The 22,334-nt window shown below is 48.2% G+C and overlaps 1 protein-coding gene across 1 annotated transcript in view; it reads right to left on the reverse strand.

Moving 5' to 3' along the window:
* NLRC3 (NLR family CARD domain containing 3) overlaps nucleotides 1-22,334 on the reverse strand; it is a 35,575-nt gene that overhangs the window by 4,315 nt on the left and 8,926 nt on the right. The window contains exons 2-17 of the mRNA XM_046667704.1: nucleotides 18,177-18,268; nucleotides 17,266-17,327; nucleotides 16,792-16,993; nucleotides 14,958-16,701; nucleotides 13,873-13,959; nucleotides 10,776-10,859; nucleotides 10,131-10,214; nucleotides 7,817-7,900; nucleotides 6,414-6,497; nucleotides 5,549-5,632; nucleotides 4,747-4,830; nucleotides 4,125-4,208; nucleotides 3,423-3,506; nucleotides 2,867-2,950; nucleotides 600-683; nucleotides 89-172 (exon numbers count right to left, since the gene is read on the reverse strand). Of these exons, the coding sequence (XP_046523660.1) occupies nucleotides 89-172; nucleotides 600-683; nucleotides 2,867-2,950; nucleotides 3,423-3,506; nucleotides 4,125-4,208; nucleotides 4,747-4,830; nucleotides 5,549-5,632; nucleotides 6,414-6,497; nucleotides 7,817-7,900; nucleotides 10,131-10,214; nucleotides 10,776-10,859; nucleotides 13,873-13,959; nucleotides 14,958-16,701; nucleotides 16,792-16,969 (2,933 nt within the window). The 5' untranslated portion in view covers nucleotides 16,970-16,993; nucleotides 17,266-17,327; nucleotides 18,177-18,268. The remainder of the gene's footprint in view (nucleotides 1-88; nucleotides 173-599; nucleotides 684-2,866; nucleotides 2,951-3,422; nucleotides 3,507-4,124; nucleotides 4,209-4,746; nucleotides 4,831-5,548; nucleotides 5,633-6,413; nucleotides 6,498-7,816; nucleotides 7,901-10,130; nucleotides 10,215-10,775; nucleotides 10,860-13,872; nucleotides 13,960-14,957; nucleotides 16,702-16,791; nucleotides 16,994-17,265; nucleotides 17,328-18,176; nucleotides 18,269-22,334) is intronic.

A 22,334-nucleotide genomic window follows, 5' to 3' on the forward strand; every position in this document is an offset into this window, starting at 1 on the left:
TCACATTTTTTTCCTTCCATATCTATTTATTATGAATCAACAACTTGGTTACTTTGGACAAGAGACTACCAGACACTGGAATACTTACTCAAGAATCTCCAAGGTTCTGTTCACAGCCAGGGCCTCCCCTAGCGCCTGGGCCCCTGGAGCACCAATGGAGGCCACCTGGAGACTGTAAGAGGAAATGGAATCAACACGGACAGGGCAGGCCTCTTCAGCCCTCACACCTGCCCCAGCCCAGTTTCTCGCCATATTTGCCGTTCGTTTTCACCCTCTTGTCTCAAGGTTGGAAGTGGCAAAATAGTTGAAAACTGTTGTCCCGTGGTCTGTGCAAAGAACACCGCGTCTCCTACCTAGACCGTCCGATGCCTAGGACAGAGATCTTGATGCTATGGATACAGGAAGTAAAGGTAGTCTCCTGGAGCATTTAGGGGAGGTCACGCCCTGAACCACTGATTCTTTCTAGGTGTTTGGTGTCCCGATTGCTAATATTAAAAAAATCAAACACACCTTCCTTGACGGGGAAACAAGACTGATGTTTAGCATGAAAGGATGGTGAGGGGGCCGGCTTCCTGGCTGCCGTGCATCTCGGGACTTACTAGAGAGCAGTGAGGGCCGTGTTTGCCTTCAGCGCACTGGCCACCGCAGAGGCGCCTTCATCCCCGATGGCGTTCTCCTGTAAACTGAACACAGAGCGTGACCCCTGGGGCACAGGGCCAGCACTCCAGCATGACGTGCTGAGCTTGGACCTTCTAGATTTAATTCAGACCATACACACCATAGACTATACTCCCAGGGTTGCCCTGAGGATAATTGTCCACCCTGTGTGGTCACTGCAGTCCCATAGCCTCCTAATTAACATGCAGAGGGGTCTGGGATCTGCATGAATCTGGACCATCAGAGGCAAACAAGAAAAGGGACTCATGGAAATACTATCAACAAGGGGTTGGACAAAAGGGTGTGCTTTTCAAAGTCATCTAGAAAATTAAATTGAAGTCCTCAATCCCCGGCCCATTCTTCCTAGTCAATGTTTACATTTTCTTTTTTTTCCTTCCACATTGGAGGAAAGTAGCAGGCCCTGGAGCAGTAAGTGATTAAGAGCTTAGTTGAAGTGGACATTGGCATGTTTAAGGGAGCAGTTTGCATTGATAATTTTAACAAACATTTGAGTGTGTATTGTGTATTAGAAAGCCCAATTCTGCCCTCTTAGAACTCAGGTGGGGACACGATTAAATGAGCAGTCACCATAAGCCAAGTGCAGGCTGCAGGGGGCACTGGTCAGGGTCTCCCATCCCAGTGCGGTCTTGGAGTCTGCCCAGAGGAAACAGATGTAAACTAAAACCTGAAGGATGAGAGATGGGAGAGAGGGCCTGGCACACCAAAGGGACCAAAAAAAGTCGAATTGAGTTGCTGAAGTGCGAAATGAGGCTGAGGAGATGCAAAGGAAGCAGGTCTTTGGGAACGTTAGAAGCCACGCTGAGGGTTGGCCTTCACTCTGCAGGCACTGGGCAGTGATTTAAACAGCTTACCCAGGGCAGGGACAGAGTTACATTTTGGAGCCATCTTTGTCCAGCAGTGTGAGAGGATGGATGAGATGTGGAGGCTGCTATAGTGATTGCAGGTGAGTGATGCTGGTGGCCTGGATGGTGGCCATGGGGACAGAGGGAAATGGCTGGGATGTTGGCAGGACTTGGAAATAAATTGCAAGTGGGAAGGGTGAGTAAAGGCAATGTTTCCAGTTTGCACAATTGGTTGGCTCATTCCATTCATGAGATGGGAAACCAAGAAGCTGGCTTGTGGGAGAGAGAATTTGGGCAATTGGAAGCGCCTGTGAGACAACCAAGAGGAGATGCAGAGTGGCCAGTGGATACATGGGTCTGGAGCTCAGGAGAGTGGTCTGGAATACATATATGGGGCCACCAGGACTTCAAAGGTAATTGGAGCCCTGGGAGAGGAGGAGAACGTCCAGAAGAGATGTCATTCAAGGGAAGATGGCTTAGGACAGAACCCTGAGGAACACGAGTATTTCAGAGCCCAACAGAAGAAAAGAATGAGGAGGACCAGCCAGAGATGGGAAATCCTGGAAGCTGAAGGAGAAGAACTGGTCAGGGTCAAAAGCAGGTGAGGCTCAAAGGTTAAACACAAAGTTACCACTGACTCAGCAAGTCTGCTCCCAGGTATATACCCAAGAGAAATGAAAACATGTCCACACAGAATCTTGTTCAGGAATGTTCATACAGCATTATTCATAATAGCCAAAAAGTGGAAACAACCCAAATGTCCATCAGCTAATGAATGGATAAACAAAATATGGTCTATACATCCAATGGGATGTTACTCAGCCATTGAAAGAGATGAAGTAAGGATCCATGCTACAACATGGATGAACCGTGAAAACATTATACTGTGAAAGACGTCAGTCACAAAAGAACACATACTGTATGATTCCATTTATATGAAGTGTCCAGAACAGGTAAATCCATAGAGACAGTAAATTAGTGGTTTCCAGGGGCTGAGGGCAGGGGAGAATGGGGAGTGACTGCTAATGGGTATGGAGTTTCCTTTGGAGCAATGAAAATGTTCTAAAATTTGTTGTGGTGATGGTTGCACAACTCTGTGAATATACTAGAAACCAGTGAATAGAACTCTTTAAATGGGTGGATTTTATGGTATGTGGATTATATATCAATAAAGCTGTTAATTAAAAAAAATGCAGTTGAGGGCAGAAACATGCCCCCTGGCCTTAGGGCAGGGGAGGCTGTGTGCTGGGGGCCATCTGCATGAGCCCTGTGCCTGGTGGGCACTGGGGTTTCAGATTCCTCTGCTCCCCTGCCCTCCCTGCGGCCTCTGGAGAGGCCCCACTTACTCAAGGCTAGTCAGGCTCCTGTTGAGCTGTAGTGCTTGTCCCAGGGCCTTGGCAGCACCGGCTTGGATGAAATTCCACTGCAGGCTGGACAGGCACAAACATGTAACCATGTGGCCAGGGCAGAGCCCAGGAGGTCCTGGAGACTGCAGAAAGAGGAGGCTTCTCCCAGGAGAGTCTGACAGTAGGGATGGAGTCCCTGCAGGACGGGGTCCTGGCCACCGATGGGCAGAACTCCTGCAACCCTCCTCAGGCTTAGTCCCCAAGGGGTCAACGAGCACTCTCTGGTTAGGGGTGGGCACAGGGAAAGACTCAAATGGTCCCTGCATGAAGCATGTGACCTGCAGAGGGACAGCCATGGGCACCCACCTCCCACCATTGGCCTCTCGGTGGATCAGCTTCAGGAAGCAGAGCAGGGGGCAGGGCACGGCTGACTGGAGGCCCCTGAGACCATGTAGGGGAGCCCCAAAGCTGGACTTGGTATCATGCATCAGTTGGTTTGAGTGTGGCCCTGCAGCTCTGCAGAGGGGTGGGGTGGGTGGAGCTGCCATAGACTCACTGAAGGGACGTGAGGGCGCGGTTTTCTCTCACTGCCACCGCGATGGCCTGGGCACCCTCGTCGTGAAGGAGGTTGGCTGTCAGGCTGGGAGGAGGGGAACAGGGGCAAGTGAGCCGGAGCCAGCTATGAAGGCCCCTGTTCTTACTCACCAGGGAATCCAGACTGCGCTTCTGACCTGCACTGAGGACCGCATGGAGTCTGCTAGGATTGCCTGGCTCATGCTTGTGGGGGCACTTGTCTGTCCCAGGCGCTGTGCCAGGCATGTGCCCTGGACTATTGTACCGAATCCTGACAACTCCATGAGGGGTGGGCCGAGGCTCCACTGAGTGAAGTTCCATGACAAGTCACCTGCCAGGAGACGGTGGAGCTGCCAGGGACTCACTCCTGATCCCTGTGTTGTGCTGCCCCTCACAACGTGGCCCCTCCTACGTGCTCGACCATCACCATGGGGGTTGGGGGCAAGCAGTGTCCCTGCTAACCTCATCTTGTGTAATTTATGACATGAGAGTGGGGGACTTGTGTCAGGGTTGCCACCAGATGCCAGGTCTCCTGGCTACCTCCTCCCAAGCAGGTCCTTTTCCAGCCTTGTACAATGGCAAGGGCAATGAGGGTCTGGCCCATCTGTGTCCCTGCTCTGAGTGGGCGAGGCCCAGTGGGGCATAAAGGAGCCTTAGGAAGCACTGCCTTCCCCCACTCACGTACTCCAGGTTCTTCAGGGTGCTGTTGGTACAGAGAGCATGTGCCAAATCCTGGGCTCCCTCTGGGCTGATGGAGTTTTCTCGAAGGCTGAGGAAAGAGAAGACCCTGAGCTGCTGACTAGATAGATGTGGCCTCTTGGGGAGATAAGCCCAGGCCTTCAGGCTTTTTGCACCTAAGAAACCCCAGGTGGGACCTGGGCCTCGTGACCGATCTGGGTTGAGGTGTGACGAGTTTGTTCCAGCAAGCTCAGGCCTCTGACAGCTAGTCAGCCAGGTGTCCTCACTTTAGGACTATCAGTAGTAGGACAGTCCAGGAGGAAGGGGATGAGACGACGGGACCTCAGGTGTGAGGGGCAGGGGCAGGCAAGCATGCTTGGGTACCTAAAGGGCTTGCATATAAGAAGGGAGCAGCAGAGCGGGCCAGCTGAGGGCCACAGCTGTCCCCTGCCCTCCCAAGAGAGCAGCAAGAGTGTAGGAGGCCAGGCTCAAGAATCAAGCTGTCCAACCATAGCTGTTCCCCATGACAGGCCCACCGGGGTAGGTGTAGGCTTCCTAGCGCCAGTCTTTCCTTCCAAGTCCCAAAGTTCCTTCAGACCCCCTGGTTGGTGAGGGAGGCCAGGACTTACTTGAGGCTGAGGAGGGTCTGGTTGGTGCAGAGGGCCCCCATCAGTGCTGCCACTCCTGCGTCACTGATGGAATTGCTTTGCAGGCTGCAACAGGGGATGGGGCATACTTGGTATGGCTGGCCCAGGACCCAGAGGGAGCTGCCAATTCAGCCTGGGACTGCAAGCACTGGGTTCAACAGGGAGTTGGGGGACCTTGAGAACAGGTGTCACCCCACACTGCTTTTCTCATCATTCCTCTTTCCTCTCCCATCCCCCACATTCCAGCCCCTGCTAGGTCGGGGAAGGTAAGGCTAGCACAACCAGCCCCAAAGTTTAGACTCTACCTTGATTTGGGTGGCTCCAAACAGCCTCTGAGGGAGGCGTGTTGTGTCTGCAGCCCCCAGAGAAAGTGGTGCCACCAAGTCTCCCCAGTGTGGGCAGTGCTGAGCTCCCCCACCCCCTACCAAGGCCACTGCAGCCAACCCCCTCTTCAGCCACTTGCACCAGCTTCTCAAGGGCATTCGGTGCTTGTTGTCACTCTGAAAACTCCAGAACCAACACCAACCCTTACTGTCCAGGGAAACGGAGCTGCGGCAGGAGGGATAGGAGGTGGGAATGGGACAAGTAGGGTGGGCATGGAGGGAGAGACACTAAGATCACAGTATGCCCAGGGTTGGTGGTTGGCTGGGTTCTGGCAGGGAAATGACCCTGACTGCTGACTGATAGCCCTCATCCAGGACTCCCCCACCTTCTGGATGGGAAACCCTGGGGGAGGTCACTCTCTGCCCACAACCACCTCTGGAGGGTAATCAGGCAGACTCACTCCAGGTTCTCCAGGCCCTGGTTCACCTTCAGGGCCTCAGCCAGGGCCTTGGCACCTCCATCACCCATGCTGTTACTGGAGAACCTGCAAGAGATAGGACCCGGGTGAGCTGGCCTCCTCTCCAGGGTAGGGCTGTCTGCTGTCTTAAGGGTGCCCAGTGCACAGTTTGCTCTGCCTGAGGTTAGTTAGGTAGTAGCCTCTGCAAGTGATCACCAGCTGCCTGCAAGAGATCAAGATACGAAAGTCCTTCCTTTTCTGTTTGTTTTTTTCGTTAGTGCTGAGCTAATACCTATTGCCAATCTTCCTCTTTTTGCTTGAGGAAGATTGTTGCTGAGCTAACATCTGTGCCAATCTTCCTCTATTTTATGTAGGATGCCGCCATAGCATGACTTGATGAGCAGTGCTAGGTCTGGGCCCAGGATCCAAACATGCGAACCCTGGGCCACTGAAGTGGAGCACGTGAACTTAACCACTACACTACCGAGCCGATCCCCAAAGTCCTTCTTGACTCCCTGGTGAGGAGCTGGACCAACCCTTTAGTGAGAGGTACTTGTGATACTTTATGTGAAAATGACCAGGAAATGCTGTTTTCTTCTGCCAGCTAGGAAGCAGTAAATGTGAGCCTGAGACAATTGGGGCTCACATCATCCTGGGAATCTGGGTCTCCATTCCCCTGGTCCAGTGCTTTGGAGTCCAAAGCCAGCAATCCTGCACCCACACATCCATCCAGCTATCCATCCGCTTCTCCATCCACCCATCTATCCACTCATCTACCCATCTATCCCCATGCTCACGAATATTTATTAGGGGCTGGGCATTGTGCCAGGCACTGAGGATATCAATTTGGCCCTTCTGCATTTCTCACATGAGCTCCTTCAGACTCTTGTTCTGCTTCAGGGCATCTGCCATCCGCTGGGTTCCCACGGGCCCAATGGTGTTCTTCTGCAGGCTGTGGGAAAGGAGAGGGGTCCTTCAGCAAAACTGGCCACAGCCATTCCAAGGCCAAGGACAGTCTGTTTCAAGGTGAGAGGTCAGAGACTATTCAAGTGCCCTCTCGATTTATCAGAGCAGGGGGAAGAGGTCTCCAGGAAAGGTTTGTGAATTGTTGCGAAAGTGATGCCAATAGACATTATGTGGAGAGTAAGAGGCAAGGGCAGCTGGGCCCTCCCTTGTCAGAGGCTGGAAAGCAGTAACCAGCAAATGCTGATAATATCCACCAAACTCCCAAGTGGGTACTTTCACATACAAGCCCTGCTGGCGCCTCACCCAACCAATGCTCTCAACATTCAACCGTCTACCTCCATCTAGACCAGCCAGCAGCCTACCTCCCAGCTGTACAAACCTTCCTAGGACAGATCTCTAAAAGCTACTTCCTCTTATATTATGTCTGGAGGACGTTATAGGAGAACCCCTGTGCTTATCCTAGAAGGACAGGCAAGGCAGCACCTCTCCTGTGTGAGGCTAAATACAAACTAAACAAAAGGGACTTGTCCCTGGTTCCAGAAAGGAAAGCGACCTTCCCCTGTCTCTTTCCTTGAAGTATTTTCTTGAGAAAACCTGCAATTATAAATTCTTTCTCTGTCCATTTGAGAAGTACGTACATCTTTTTGAAAGCTAAATAAACCTCTTGCCAGGTTACAGCCTACGAATGTCTTTTGTAAGAACCTTGGAGCCATCTCTCTGAAATGTACACATCAAGGAGATAGCACTGGCTCCACACTGTAAGTGCCTGCTTGTCATGAAGATAGGAGAAGTTTTATTTTTCCCTTAGATAAAGGCAAATTAGCAAACACAGATAGCTACCCCAACTACCAGGCAAATTTCGGATAAACTGTGACAAACCATGCTGTCCAGTCCTCTTACTTGAAGACAAGTTGTTGTTTATCTTGAAAACACATTTGTAATGGGTCGTGTCTGCTTGGCTATAGGAAAGGGTGAGATTTCTTTGTCTTCGCATTCTGATTGGTGGACTGCCTATAAGGTGCACTGCAGTCTAGCTGAATGTTTATTCAAATAATAGAGCTGTTCCTCCTTTCCTACATTCGTGGACAGGATTTTCTGAGTTGGCAGGAGGCTTTATTTTTAATTATTTCCCCAACCCCATTCTCTGGAAAAGCGATGGGCATCAAGTTTTCCAGGGGCCATCCAGATGGGTCAGAAAACCGTGCACCTTGCCCCATCCATCCCTACTTGCAGAAAACAGGCAGAGAGGCCCTTGGAGGAGGAGAGGAGGGAGGAGGCTCTCTGCCAGGCAGCTTGTCCACTCACTGCAGCACGGAGAGGGTCCGGTTGGTGCCCAAGGCCTCAGCTATGGACCTGGCACCATCATCCCTGATCGTGTTGCTCTGGAGGCTGTGGAGGCAAGGAAGAGGCGCATTACTGATGGAGCACCCGAGGGTGGCTTGAACGCCCACCACAGTGTCACCAAGGCCTAAGCAGGGGCCAGCAGCTGACCTTGGTGAGAAGGGGCTCTGACCATTACATGCTCTCACTGCCCATCACATGGGAACTAGGGAGTAATCAGCCCTTCTTGCTGATGCTCTGGCCTTAGGTTTCCCTCTGGGTCTCTCAGCGCCTGCCTGCTGACTGGGGACAAAGTGCCCATAGTCTCTGGACAATGATAACTAGGTCATCAATAGTCCTAAGAACAGCTAAAAGCCACAGCACCCAAGTGTTGGCAAGGATGTGGAGAAATTGTAACCCTCGTCTGCTGCTGGTGGAAATGTAAAATGGTGTGGCTGCTGGGGAAAACAGTCTGACAGTTCCTCAGAAGGTCAAACATAGAGTTCCCACGTGACTCAGCAAATTCCACTCCTAGGTATCTACCCAAATTATTGAAAACAGGTCCTCATATAATTGTACACAAATGTGTACAGCAGCATTATTCACACAGCCAAAAGGTGGAAATAACCCAAATGTCTATCAACTCTTGAATGGATAAACAAATTATGGTCTGTCTGTCCATATAACGGAATATTATTCAGCCTTAAAACCAGCCCTGGTGGTCTAGGGGTTAAGATTCACACTCTCACTGCTGCATCCTGGATTAATTTCCCTATCAGGGAACCATACTGCCATCTGTCAGTTGTCATACTATGGCAGCTGAGTGTTGCTGTGATGCTGAAAGCTATGCCACCAATATTTCAAATACCATCAGGGTCACCCGTGGTGGACTGGTTTCAGTGGAGCTTCCAGACTAAGACAGACTAGGTGGAAGGACCTAGCCACCCACTTCCAAAACAACTGGCCATGAAAAACCCTATGAATAGCAGTGGAGCATCATCTGATATAGCGCCAGAAGGTGAGAGGATGATGCAAAAAGACTGGACAGGGTTCTGCTCTGCTGTACACAGGGTTGCTAGAGTTGGAATCTGCTTGACAGCACTAACAACAACAAATTCAGCCATAAAATGGAATGAAGCACTATGTGCTACAATGTGGATGAACCTTGAAAACATGCTCAGAGAAAGAAGACAGACATAAAAGGCCTTATTGTATGATTCCATTTGTATGAAATATCCAGAATATGCCAATGGAGTTACTGTGGAGGCTGGTGGAAGGAAGAGAAAGAACCATTCTCTCATCCAGTTCCCAGGGAGGGAAGGAGGAACAGGAGTTAACACTGACCTTTAGAGATAGAAAGCAGATTGGTGGTTGCTGGGGGTTGGGGAAGGGAGAATGGGAAGTGACTGATTGTGGGAACAAAGTCTCCCTTTAGGGTGATGAAAATATTTTGGAACTAGATAGAGGTGATGGTTGCCCCATTGTGAATGTACTAAATGCCATTGAGCTGTATCCTTTAAAATGGTACATTTTATGTGACTTTCACCTCAATAAAAGTAAATAAGTGAAAAAACCAAAACAAAATGATGGTACACACTCAATTAAGAATGGATACAAGCACAGGCCCCTAAAAGGAGCACGGCAAACCACTCCAAACCATAAGAACCTTCTGGAAGATGAGCTTTTTCTTTTTTTGAGGAAGATTAGCCCTGAGCTAATATTTGCTGCCAATCTTCCTCTTTTTGCTGAGGAAGGATTGGCCCTGAGCTAACACCTGTGCCCATCTTCCTCCACGTTATATGTGGGATGCCTGCCACAGCAGGGCTTGATAAGCGGTATGTAGGTCTGTGCCCAGGATCCGAACTGGCGAACCCCTGGCCGTGGAAGTGGAGCATGTGAACTTAACCATTACACCACCAGGGTGGCCCCAAATGGGCTTTTTAATGTCCTGGAAAAAACCTCAGGGGAATTTTCTAATACCATGGGCTTGGGAATTTCTCACTCAATGGAGGACAAGAGGTTTTCCTCATAGATTATTTTGCCCTTCCACCTCTACATACCCCTCCCCTCTTCTCCTCTATCCTCTGCTCAGGCCATAAACACAAGCACAATGACTAGGGAAGAGCTGGAGTTTGGAAATTTTCTTAGGATACAAGATCCCATCATATCTAATTAGATGGGAGCTGGTATCTCATGCCCACCATTTTGAATTGCCTCCCACTCTATGGGTGGCATCCAAGAAGAAGGTTATCCTGGCCCTCTCTTGGGGGCAGCAGGACAGGAAGCAGATGACACGTACCTCAGAGAGGCCAGAGTGCGGTTAATCTTCAGAGCATCTGCCAGCGCCTTGGCCCCTTGAGGTCCGATGGAGTTACTGCGGAGGCTGGTGGAAGGAAGACAAAGAACCATTCTCTTAACCAATTCCCAGGGACGGAAGGAGGAACAGGAGTTAACAATGACCTTTAAATCTATGGTCCTTGAAAGGAATGTATCTGGGTTAGGATTTCAGGTTTGGCAGAACTGGGGCAGAGATCCTTATTTAGTTGAACAATGAAGGAGATTCCCAAGATGGTCCCATGTGATGGGGAGCAGAAAGCAGGATCTGATGGACTAGTGGGCTTGGGCCAAGTGTGGAGAGGAGGAGAATGATAACACTAGGTTCAGAGCATAAATTCTGGTGACTCACTGGGTGAGTCCCAGCAACTGAGGAGGAGCCATGACTTTGCTTGCTCAGCTGTCCTTCCAACCCACCCAGGGGAGAGTATGGTCTAGGGTCCTGTCTACAGGGGCCCAAAGACCTTGGAACTTACTCTGAGTGAACTATGGGTATTATGCCCAAAGGCTACCTATGGGCTGAATCAGGCAGCGTGGATGGGACCTCAGTAATTTCACAGGAGGGGACTTCACAAGATGGCTTAAGATTGGCCTCTGGTGTTCTACTTACTCCAGAGTGGTCAGACTTCTGTTGACCAGGAGGGATCTGGCCAGAGCCTTGGCCCCCTTGTTACTGATCTGGTTCTCAGCCAAACTGCCCAAGGAGAGGGAGAGGAGTGGTTATTACAGGTATACGAATCTTGTCTCCTCTTTCTTACCACCATGCCCATGATCCAAACCCCTGGCCACCCCAGCATTGTCAGGGCCTGGACCCAGGTGGAGATGAGGTGAGCTCTGGAGCAGAATGCCAGGTCCAGAAAAGCTAGGTAAAGTCGGACCAGAGAGGGCAGACAGACCTACATGCTGGCAAAGGGTCCCAGGGAAAAGTTTGGCCAGAATCCAGCACAACATCTTCTACATGAACAGCACAGCAAAGAGTATGTACAATTATAGAGGTCTACCACATGCATCCCAGCCAGTCGGTGTGCTAGAAAACTGGCTCTCAGGAAAAAACAAAACACAAAATTCCTGATTTGTTGCATTGGCCAATTTCCATGGTGTAAATACTCCCACCATGGCCAATTTCAAGCACTTCCAGCTTGCAAAAATTCCGGAAAATTTAACCATCCGCTCTCATGAACTAGTGCTAAACTCATACTCCCAGCACATCACTGTTCTTGGCCCTTTCTCTAACGCAAGAAAGGAAAACGGTAGAGTTATTACAGAACTAACTTAAAAGTAAAATTAAAAAGTAAAAATATCCTTGAAAGGATGACTCCAGGAATATCCTAGTGGATCAACTTAGTGTTGCTTCATACCAATTTCAGAAATGGTAGCTGTTGAGTTTCTTGACAGTTTCTTACACATTTAAAACAATAGGGCAGCCAAAGGATACAATGAGAACCCCTAGTGCTTTTCAAGCTATGTTTCAAGGGCCCCTAGGGTTCTTCAGAAAAGCTTCAGGAGCCAACAGGAGGCTGAAGAGGAACCAAGTGCCTGGGCTCTGGGCCCCCTACCTCCTCTTCTTTCCTTGCTAGCAGCTCCCCTCTTTTGTCTGTCTTACCTATTGGGGTTCTGCCTGATATATCACTTTTTTAAACAGATTTGCCTTTATTTTTATTTTTGCTGGGGAAGAGTCACTCTGAGCTAACATCTGTTGCCAATCTTCCTCTATTTCAGATGTGAGCTGCCGCCACAGCATGGCCACTGATGAGTGGTATAGGTCCTCACCCAGGAACTGAACCCAGGCCACTGAAGCTGAGCATGCCAAACTTAACCATTAGGCCACCAGGGCTGTCCCATGATATATCACTTTTAAAAAGGGTTTTATTGCTTAAAAAAAGCCTGAAGACCATTCATCCAGACCACCTTCTATATAAATGTTCTCAAAATCTAGGGCACCTCTGTTTACCCTCCCCCACCAGGACTTCTATAATTATTTTATAAGTAATATTTCATGAGTCATGTGTGTTTTCTGAAGGATGTCTTGAACACTTCAAACAGGGATGTGGCACTGAGGACCAACTGCAGAGAGGTGAAGAAGGGCATATGGCCACAGAAGAAAGTTTTGGCTTTGTTCATAAAAATTTCTGAGCACTATCTAGACTCCTTTAGGCAAAACACTGAAAGTTGACTGTTTGTTGGGGGCTCCCATGAAGGAAAAGATATTAATAATGAGAAGTTGTCATTATCATATTTCTTTCGAGGGGATTACACTTGTATCTCTGGCTAACAAGACAAAGGTAATCTTGCCAATAAATAGCCGATACTTCCTCTGTGCTGGCCTGTCCTAAGCAGTTTCCCTGAATTAACTCACTGAAGCCTCACAAAAGCTCTAAGAGGTAGTGTGTAGTAAAGGATTAACCTTGCCCCTGGCTCCTGAGAGGTGACCTCTAAGCCCTTGGAACGTCCTGCCTGACATTGACTTGTTGACCTGGAGGCCTTGGACCTTGCTAGATGGTTTACCTCACAGTGTGATTTATGGTGGGGCCCTGTGCCATGCAGTGACAGCTTGACCTCTGGAGGGGCTGGAGACTAAGGTCAGCTATGTGGGAGGTCAGGTATGTCTTCATGACGGATCCCCAGTAAAAACTCCGGACCCCTCACTCAGGCGAACTTCTCTGGTTGGATTGCTTCGTGTGTGTTGTCACACGTCATCGCTGGGAGCATGACTCTACTGGGAGGGGACAGCTGGAAGCTCAGGCCTGGTCTCTTCGGGACCCTGCCCCAGGCACCTTTTCCCTTTGCAGATTTTAACCTGTATTGTTTCAATGTAATGAATTGTGGATCTAATGGCTTTTCTGAGTTCTGTGAGTCCACTGAACTTGAGGGTGGTCATGGGGACCCCTGAACTCACAGGGGTCACAGATACCTTTTAAACCCCATTTTTACCCTCCTTAGGCACAGAGGTGACTGTACAAGGTCACACGGAGCCCACTATTCTAACTACTGTCCTCAATGACTTAGTTTTGCTCCTGACTCATTCTACACTTTTGTTTCCTCGGATAAAGATTATTTCAGAACTTGGAAGTTTGTGTGAGGATGAAAAATTACTCTCTGGGTCCTATTCTCCAAATTCCCCTCCCTAGTTCTCTGAAACCTACCTTCAGGTCATCACATCGACTCAGCTACAAACCAGGGTGTTACTTAGACTCAGAAATATTACTACTGGAGAGATTTCATAAGCACATAGATACATTTGGCAGCCAGCATAGAAACTTTCATCTAATTAAACATTAAAGATGAGATGTTCAAATTAAAAATTTTTTAAATTGTTTTAAATTTTAATTAATTTTCTTAATTAAAAAAATTACATTTTATTTAAAGATGCAATCCTGTGTCCAGAATACTGTTTGAGAGCAAACTTTGAGAGCTTAGAGAAAATTTGACCTGGCACCACATCAGCACATATGGTACATGGAGAAATGCTTCCATCTCCCTCATCTGACCCTCATCATATCTTTTCCCTTGTCTTACAGGGGGTACCTGAGCCTCTGGAACTTTCCAGAATGGACAGAAACTAGCAGCCTGCATCCTGAGCCACAAGTTTCAAAGATACCTCTCCTTGAAAGTACCACTGGCCAACTGAGCAGAGAGGATAGGAAAGGAGCCCCAGACCCTGAGAGACAGGTAGGCACCCTGGGCAGGGTTTCCTGGGTCAGTGTTACCTGATCCTCTGAATGCGACAGTCCTTCCCACTCAGCACACTGCCCAGCAGCTCCATCACGGGGTCCTGGAACTGGTTGGTGTCCAGCCTGGTCAGGAGGAACAGCCATAGTGAGTGGTACCACCACCCACAGGCAGGTGGGATGAGGCCCCTGGCAAAGGGCTGGCATCGGGGCAGTGAAGATACGCAGGCTGAGATCCTTTCCCTCTCCCTCTTCTCCATCAATGCAGCCCCCTCTATGTGGCTCAGAGACCTGTGCCAGCACACCCACCATGCTCAGAGTTTTCCTACAAGGGTGAACTGGAAGGCTTAGTGGTGTGAGCCCTGGGATTCCTATCCAGACAGGTGTCTTCCCAGCAGCCCCGCATGCCATGTGCATCTGTGGGACACTGGTTGCTACCTCCTCCTTCTGAGTATGTGGAAGCTGCTCTCAGGTCCTGAATGGCCCTGGTCCTACAACTTTCCCTCCTCACTCTCACTGCCAAGGTCCAGAGCAGTGGGCAGAGGATGGACTGAGGGTGGAGTGAGTGTATGTGGTTCCTATCAGCACTGGGATGTTTACGGAGTGTTGTAGGTTGAATTGTATCCCCCAAAAAGATACGTTGGCATTTTAACCCACTGGTGCCTCAAGTATGCAATCTTGTTTGGAAATAGGGTTGTTGCAGATGTAATTAGTTAAGGTGAGGTCATATTGGAGTAGGGTGGGCCTGTAATCCAATATGACTGGTGTCCTTACAAGAGAGGAGAGCGCTATGTGAAGACAGGGGCACAGGAGAAGGTGGCCTTGTGACGGCAGAGGCAGAGATTGGAGTGATGCGTCTACAAACCAAGAACTGCCGGCAAACACCACAAGCTAGAGAGGCAGGAAAGATTCTCCCCTACAGGCTTCAGAGGGGGCACAGCCCTGCCAACCCCTCCAGAGCTGTGAGCGAATAAGTTTCTGTTGTTTTAAGCCACTCAGCTGTGGTCCTTTGTTATGGCAGCCGCAGAACCCTGATCCAGAGGGGCATGGTGGAGGGGAGGAAGCTTCAGGTCCTCCGCTCTCTCTTTTGCCCACACACCCTGCGCCCCTACCCGGGTGCCCACCTCAGGCTCCGGCAGTAGAGCAGCTGGGGCAGCAGACTTTGGAGGACGCCTTGGCTGAGGTGTAGGGACAGGTTGACCTCCTGGGCGCAAGTGTCCGACACCTGCAAGAGGTAGGCCAGGGCGGTACGGTGATGGGGGCCAGTCAGCCTGGCCAGACCTCCGCTCTCCAGGGCCTCCTCCACGCCACGGGCCAGCTCCGTGTGCTGCAGCTCATGCAGGCAGTGCAGGACATTGATCGTCCGGGCGCAGACCGCTGTGTCATGGCGCAGGCAGCCCTGGAGGAGCTCGGCCACCTGGGCCCGGTAGCCCTGGTGCTCACCCTGGGCCAGCAGGGAGCCGGCCAGCAGGGCATTGACCCTTGGAGACAAGAGGCCCGAGAGGAAGCGCAGGAACACGTCCAGCCGTCCGTCCTCAGCCTGCATGGCACGCTGGGCCGCGCCTCTGAAATGCGTGAGGAAGCCGAGCCGAGGCCAGGACACGCCACCCTCGGTGAAGAGGTCGAAGATGGCCTTCTTGGAGGCGCTATAGTAGTACGTGGCCGCCACGAACTCCTGCAGGGACAGGTGGGTGAAGCAGTAGGCTGCCGAGGAGGCCAAGCTCTCCTCCCGCTGCAGGAAGCAGCTGCACAGGGCGCTCTGCAGCAGAGCCAGGTCCACGCCAAACGCCTTCAGGTCTGGCTCATAGAACACGTACTTCTTCTTGACCAGCCCATGGAAGGCCAGCCGGCCTAGTGTCCCCACCATCTTGCGGCCGCCATGGGCCAGCTGCTCGATGCGAGGGCTCGCCTTACCCTTCTCCTGCCCCTCCCCACCAAGAGCCATCCTGAAGTACCAAGAGTAGAGCTCACACAGGGTCCTTGGAGGCCACAGTTCTGTGTCCTGGGGCTCTGGCTTGTTGCGGCATAAGTGGCCCAGCGCCAAACCTGTGAGCCGGCAGAAGGCTGGGATGGTACACATCAGGTAGAGGGCCCTGTCGGCCTGCACCTGGCTCAGGACCCAGCCCAAGAGGACCTGGTCCTCGGGGAACAGCTGCTCCAAACACACTTGAATTTCCTCCTCGTTAAAACCCCGGATCTCAGTCATCCGGTCCACTAGGCCCCCAGGAATCTGGCCAGCCGCACTGGGGCGGGAGGTGACCCAGACAGAAACTTCTGGGAAGAGATTGCCCCTGATGATGTTGGTGATCAAGTGGTCCACCTGGATCTCCTTCTTGGGATCAGTGCAGGCCACAGTGTTGGAGAAGTCCAGAGGCGTCTTACATTCATCCAGGCCGTCCAGGATCAGGAGGACCCTGGTTGCTCCTGCCAGGCCAAGCTCCCCAATATGAGGGAAGACAGAGCGGACAAGTCTGTCTGCAGACAGCTTCTCATGGGGGTTGAGATCCCGGAAGCTCAAAGGCAGCACCAGTGAGAAGTCCTTACCGACCTGCCCCCGGGCCCAGAGGCAGACAAAGTCCCTCACCAAGGTGGTCTTGCCCACACCGGCCACCCCGATGGTGATGGAGATCCGAGGTGGGATGGACACCCGAGATAGAGGCAGGAAAAGCCTGTCCAGGGCGATGGTCTTGGTGGAGCGCCAGCCCCCGCGTGTAGCCTCCACCTGCGTGAAGTCATGTTCCTTCAGCTGCAGGTCCGTCAGGCCCTCCACCAGGAGGAGGCTGGACAGCCTGGGCGAGGGGCTGCCCAGCTCTGGGCTGCCTCTTACCCTGCTCAGCAGGGCCTCGCGGTGCTTCTGTATTCTCCAGTCTGCAGGATAGAGGCCAGAGGGGAGGGCTAAGAAGGGCGAGGAAAGGGAAGGTAGAAAGAGGGCCCAGGGATACCCCTCTGTCTACCTACCATTGCTGTGGGGCCCCAGCGGAGAGTCCAGTGCTCTGTCGGGGGTCTGTGGGGCCAGGGAGCCCTGACCACCTTTCCCGGCCAGCAGGTCCACGAGGGCTTTCACCTGCTCAGCTGGGGAGCTGGCACTGTGGCCCTGGCCAGTCTCCCCACCTGTCCGCACCTCCTGCTTCCTCATGGAGTCTGGGATTGCCGCCAGGAGCTGTGAAGAGAGAGCCTGAACCTGCCGCCTGCTGTGTCCCACCCAGTGGCCTGGGACAAGTGAGCGGACCTCCAGGGATGGGAAGGGACCCACCCTTTCTCCTTCCCCAGACTTTGGGTGGCCCTCAGTTTGGCCTCTAGGAAGGAGCTGGAAGGGCTGTTTGTTCCTGGATGGTGAGAGTAGTTCCTGATGCCAGTAGCACCACTCAGATTCAGGGGGCCAAATGGATAAGAGCCAGGGCCCTGGACTTGAACCTGAGCTCTTCCACTTACAGGCTTTGTGACACTGGGCAGGCCGCCTGAGCTCTCTGTGCCATGGTGTCCTCATTTGTAACCTGGAAATGGTGATGAGGTTATGAGCGGGTCCACTCACAAGAAAGGGAGAATGAAAGAAGCCAGTCTAGAAAGGCTGCAAGCTGTATGATTCTAACTCTATAACATGACGGAAAAGGCAAAACTATGGCGACAGTACAAAGATCAGTGGTTGCCAGGGGTTTGGGGCAAAGAGGGAGGGATGAGTTGGCAGAGCACGGAGGATTTAGGGCAGTGAAACTACTCTGTATGATACCACAGTGGTGGATACCTGTCTTTATACATTTGTCCAAACCCACAGAATGTATAACACCAAGAGTGAACCCTAGTGTAAACTCTGGGCCCTGGGCGATAAGGACATGTCAGTGAAGGTTCATCGGTTATAACAATGTGCCACTCTGGTGGGGGATGTTCATAGCTGGGGAAGATGCGCACGGGTAGTGGGGGAAGGGGGTATGTGGAAACCTCTGTACTTTCTGCTCCATTTTTCTGTGACCTAAAACTGCTCTGAAAACTAAAGTTCTATTAATTAAAAAAGGAAGGAGGGAGGGAGGGAGGGAAAAGAGAGGAAGGGAAGGAGGAAGGTAGGGTTGAAAAAGAGGGGAAAGCGGGTTCTCAGAGCAGTTGCACAGCTGCTTTTCTTACTCTGTTTTCCTGGGGTCTCCTGACCCCCAGGCAGCACTGTTTTCTGCTAGGGACAGTGATGCTAAGAGGCAAAGCCATGCCCCAGTCCCATCTCATTCCTTTTCCTCTCCGGGGACTTGAGTGGCTCCCGTTGTCAAGGCTGACCGCCCCCCTCTGTGTCCCCCTGCCTAAACCAAGGTGGACACTTGAGGACCCCAAGCCCACCCCAGTCCCCCTTCTCTCATCACCTGCAGAGGCAAGATGTCCAGCTCACGGCAGCCCTTGCAGCAGGGCCCCAGGAACTCAGGCGGTGAGGGTGGGCCATCCTTTGTCCATGGGTCTAAGAGAGAAAACAGGACATGGAGCTGGGTAGAGGTCACACCTACTACTTCTGCTGGCAGCAGCTCATTGAAATGGGTGCAACCCATGCCTTCCAGCCCTGCGGTTCTCTGGGTTTCAATGTTACTCTCTTAAGAGGGGTTCACTGGCTACAGCCCCAAGGATTCAACACACTCCCTGACCTTTGATTTGCCTTGGGGTTCCTGGGCATTTTAACTCAGGCCGAACCTTTTCACATAGAAAATGCTAAAAGAAGCTTAGCGACAAGTAAAATAGCATTTTTCAGCCATTCAGTTCATAGTGATGTTGGAGACTTGAGTGCAATGAATTTTAGGTAGGTGATGTCCAACCCAGCCTAACTAGGTTTAGGGAATAAGGACAGCAAAAAAAAGTCTGTACGTGTTCAATGCAGGCGCAACCATCAAAGGCCTTTCAATCCATGGGTGGTTGAATCTGCAGATGCAAAACTCGTGGATATGGGGGGATGACTGTACTATGTTGAACAGAAGTGGTGAAAGCAGGCATCTTTACCTTGTTCCTCATCCCAGAGGAAATGAGTTCCATCTTTCACCATTGAGTATGATTATTGCTGTGGGTTTTTCATATATGGCTTTTATTATGTGAAGGTAGATTCCTTCTATTCCCAGTTTGTTGAGTGTTTTTATCATGAAAGGGAGTTTAATTTTGTCAAGTGCTTTTTATGCATCAATTGAAATGATAATTTTTTTCCTTTTATTCTGTTGATGTGGCATATTACATCGATCAATTTTCCTGTGTTGAACCATCCTTGCATTCCAGGAATTAGTTCCAGTTGGTTTCTGTTGAGGATTTTTGTATCAATATTCATAAGGTATGTTGGTCTGCAGTTTTCTTTTCTTGTATTGTCTTTGGCTTTGGTATCAGGGTAATGCTGGCCTCACAGAATGAGTTAGAAAGTGTTCCCTTCTCATCAGATTTTTTGGAAAAGTTTGAGAAGGACTGGTATTACTTCTTTAAATGATTGGTAGAATTCACCAGTGAAGTCATCAGGTCCAGGGCTTTTCTTTGTTGGGAGATTTTTGATTACTGATTACTCCTTACTTATAGGTCTCCTTACTAGTTATAGATCTATTCAGATTTTCTATTTCTTTGTGATTTAGTGTTGGTAGGTCTTGTGTTTCTATGAATTTGTCCATTTCAACTAGGTTGTTCAATTTGTTGGCGTACAGTTGTTCATAGTACATTCTTATATTCCTTTTTATTTCTGTAAAATGGGTAGTAATTTTCCCGCTTTCCTTTCTGATTTTAGGAATCTGAGTCTTCTCTCTTTTTTCTTAGTCCATCTAGGTAAAGATTTGTCAATTTTGTTGATCTTTTTGAAGAACCAACTTTTGATGTCTTTGATTATTCTCTATTGTTTTTCTATTCTCTAGTTTGTTTGTCTCTAATCTTTATTATTTCCTTCTCTCTGCTAGCTTTGGGTTTAGTTTGTTCTTATTTTTCTAGTTCCTTAAGTTGTAAAGTTAGGTTGTTTATTTGTTTTTTAATGTGTTTATAGCTATCAATCTCCCCCTTATCACTGCTTTCACTGTGTCCCATAAGTTTGTTACGTTGTGTTTTCATTTTCATTCATCTGTGAGTATTTTCTAATTTCCCTTGTGATTTATTCTTTAATGTGTTAGTTATTTTAAAGTGTGTTGTTTAATGTCCACAATCTTCCAGTTTTCCTTTTGTTATTGATTTCTAACTTCATCTGGTTGTGGTTGGAGAAGATACTTTGTATGACAGCTATCTTTTAAAATATATTGACTGAATTTGTGGCCTAACATATGCTCTATCCTGGAAAATGTTCTGTGTGCTCTTGAGAAGAATGCACATTCTGTCATTGTTGGGTAGAGTGTTCTGTGCGTGTCTGTTAGATCTAGTTGGTTTATTGTGTTAAGTCTTCTGTTTCCTTATTTGTCTTCTGTATGTTTGTTCTACCCATTAGTGTAAGCTGGGTATTGAAGTCTCCACCCATTATTGTAGAACTGTCTATTTCTCCCTTCAATTCTGTCAGTTTTTGCTTCATATATTTTGAAGTTCTGTCAATAGGTGCATAATGTTTATAATCATTATGTATTCTTGCTGTTTTTGAACCTTTTATTAATATATAATGTCCTTCTTTCTATCTTGTAAACTTTTTTTAATTTAAAGTCTATTTCATCTGATATCAGTATTGCCACCCCTGCTCTCTTTTGGTTACTATTTTCAACTTTCAACTTTTTCCAACCTTTTACTTTCAAACTATTTGTGTCTTTGGATTTCAAGTGAATCTGTTGTAGACAGCATATATTTGGATCATGTATTTTTATCCATTCTGCCAATCTCTGTCTTTTGATTGGAGAGTTTAATTCATTTACATTTAAAGTAATTACTGATAAGGAGGGACTTCCTTCCATCATTGAGCTATTTGTTGTCTTTATGCCTTGTAGCTTTTTTTCTCATTTTGTGTTACTATCTTCTTTTGTGTTTAGTTGATTTTTTGTAGTGAAATGTTTAAATTCCTTTCTCATTTCCTTTTGTGTATATATTATAGCAGTTTTCCTTGTGGTTACCATGGGATTACATTTAACATCCTAAAGTTATAACTCTAATTTGAATTTATATCAGCTTAACTTCAATAACATGCAAAAGCTTTGTTCCTTTACGGCTCTGTCCTCATCTCTTTTGGTTGTTGATGTCACAGTTTTACATCTTTATAGACTGTGTGCCCAAAAATATAAACTTATAATTTTTTTAAGTCGTTAGTCTCCTAAGTTATGTAGAAAATAATATTTGGAGTTATAAACCAAAGTTACAGTAATATTAACTTATACACTAATAATTATTTTCCCTTTAAATGTATTAATCTCTTAAACCATGGAGAAAAAAAAAGTGCAGTTACAAAGCATTGTTACAGTAATGCTAGTGTTTTTAATTGCCTATGTATTTACCTTTATTGAGATATTTATTTCTCCATAGGGCTTTGAGTTGCTATTGTCTAGTGTCCTTTCATTTCACCCTGCAGGACTCCCATAAGCATTTCTTGCAGGACAGGTCAAGGGGTCACAAATTCCCTCAGCTTTTGTTTATCTGGGAATGTCTTAATTTCTACCTTACTTTTAAAGGACAGTTTTGCATGATATAGGACTCTGAGTTTTTTTTCTTTGAGAACTTTGAATATATCAGCCTACTGTTTTCTGACGTCCAAAGTTGCTGATGAGAAATCTGCTGATAATCTTATTGAGGATCCCTTATATGTGATTATTTGCTTCTCTCTTGCTGATTTCAAGATTCTGTTTTTGTCTTTTTCTTTTGAAAGTTTGATTATAATGTGTCTTCGTGTGGGTCTCTTTGAGTTAATCTTACTTGGAGTTTGTTGAGCTTCCTGGATGTTTTACAATGTATTTTTATGTGGGAAAAAAATCAAGATACAGAGGAGAATTATGATAGGATAGCTTTTTTTGTTTTTTATAGGATACTATTTTTGTCTGGTTATAGAAAAGCTGGAAATATATGATAGTGGGATTAAGGAATTGTTTCTTATTTTGTGAATTTCAATTGCTTAGATTTTGCTGAAAACATATTGCTTCCCCTCTCATTTAAATAGATTGCTTACAGAATTACAAAAGTAATACATGCTCATTAAAAACATTTAAATAATACAAAAGTAGGTAAAGTATATACCTAACTTCCATTCCCCAGGGGTAATCTCTTCTGGTTGATGGTTTGGGTGCTTTTTTTTTTTTTTAAGAAAAAAATAGTTTCTAGTGGAATAGGGCAAATGAAAGAAATAAAAGGTATCAAGATTGGAAAAGGAAAAAATAAAACTATCACTATTCACAGTTAACATGATTGTATACATTGAAAATCTACAATTGAACTATTAGAACTAATAGGTGAACTCAGCAAGGTTTCTGGACGCAAGATCAATACATAAAAAGATCATTTATAGTTCTACTTACTAGCAACAATCAAATCAAAAATAAAACTTTAAAATACCATTTAAAAAGTCAAATATCTCGGAATAAACCTAGCAAAATATTTGCAAGACCTCTACACTGAAA

The sequence above is a fragment of the Equus quagga genome, chromosome 7 (genome assembly GCF_021613505.1).
Source record: "Equus quagga isolate Etosha38 chromosome 7, UCLA_HA_Equagga_1.0, whole genome shotgun sequence".
NCBI lineage: Eukaryota > Metazoa > Chordata > Mammalia > Perissodactyla > Equidae > Equus > Equus quagga.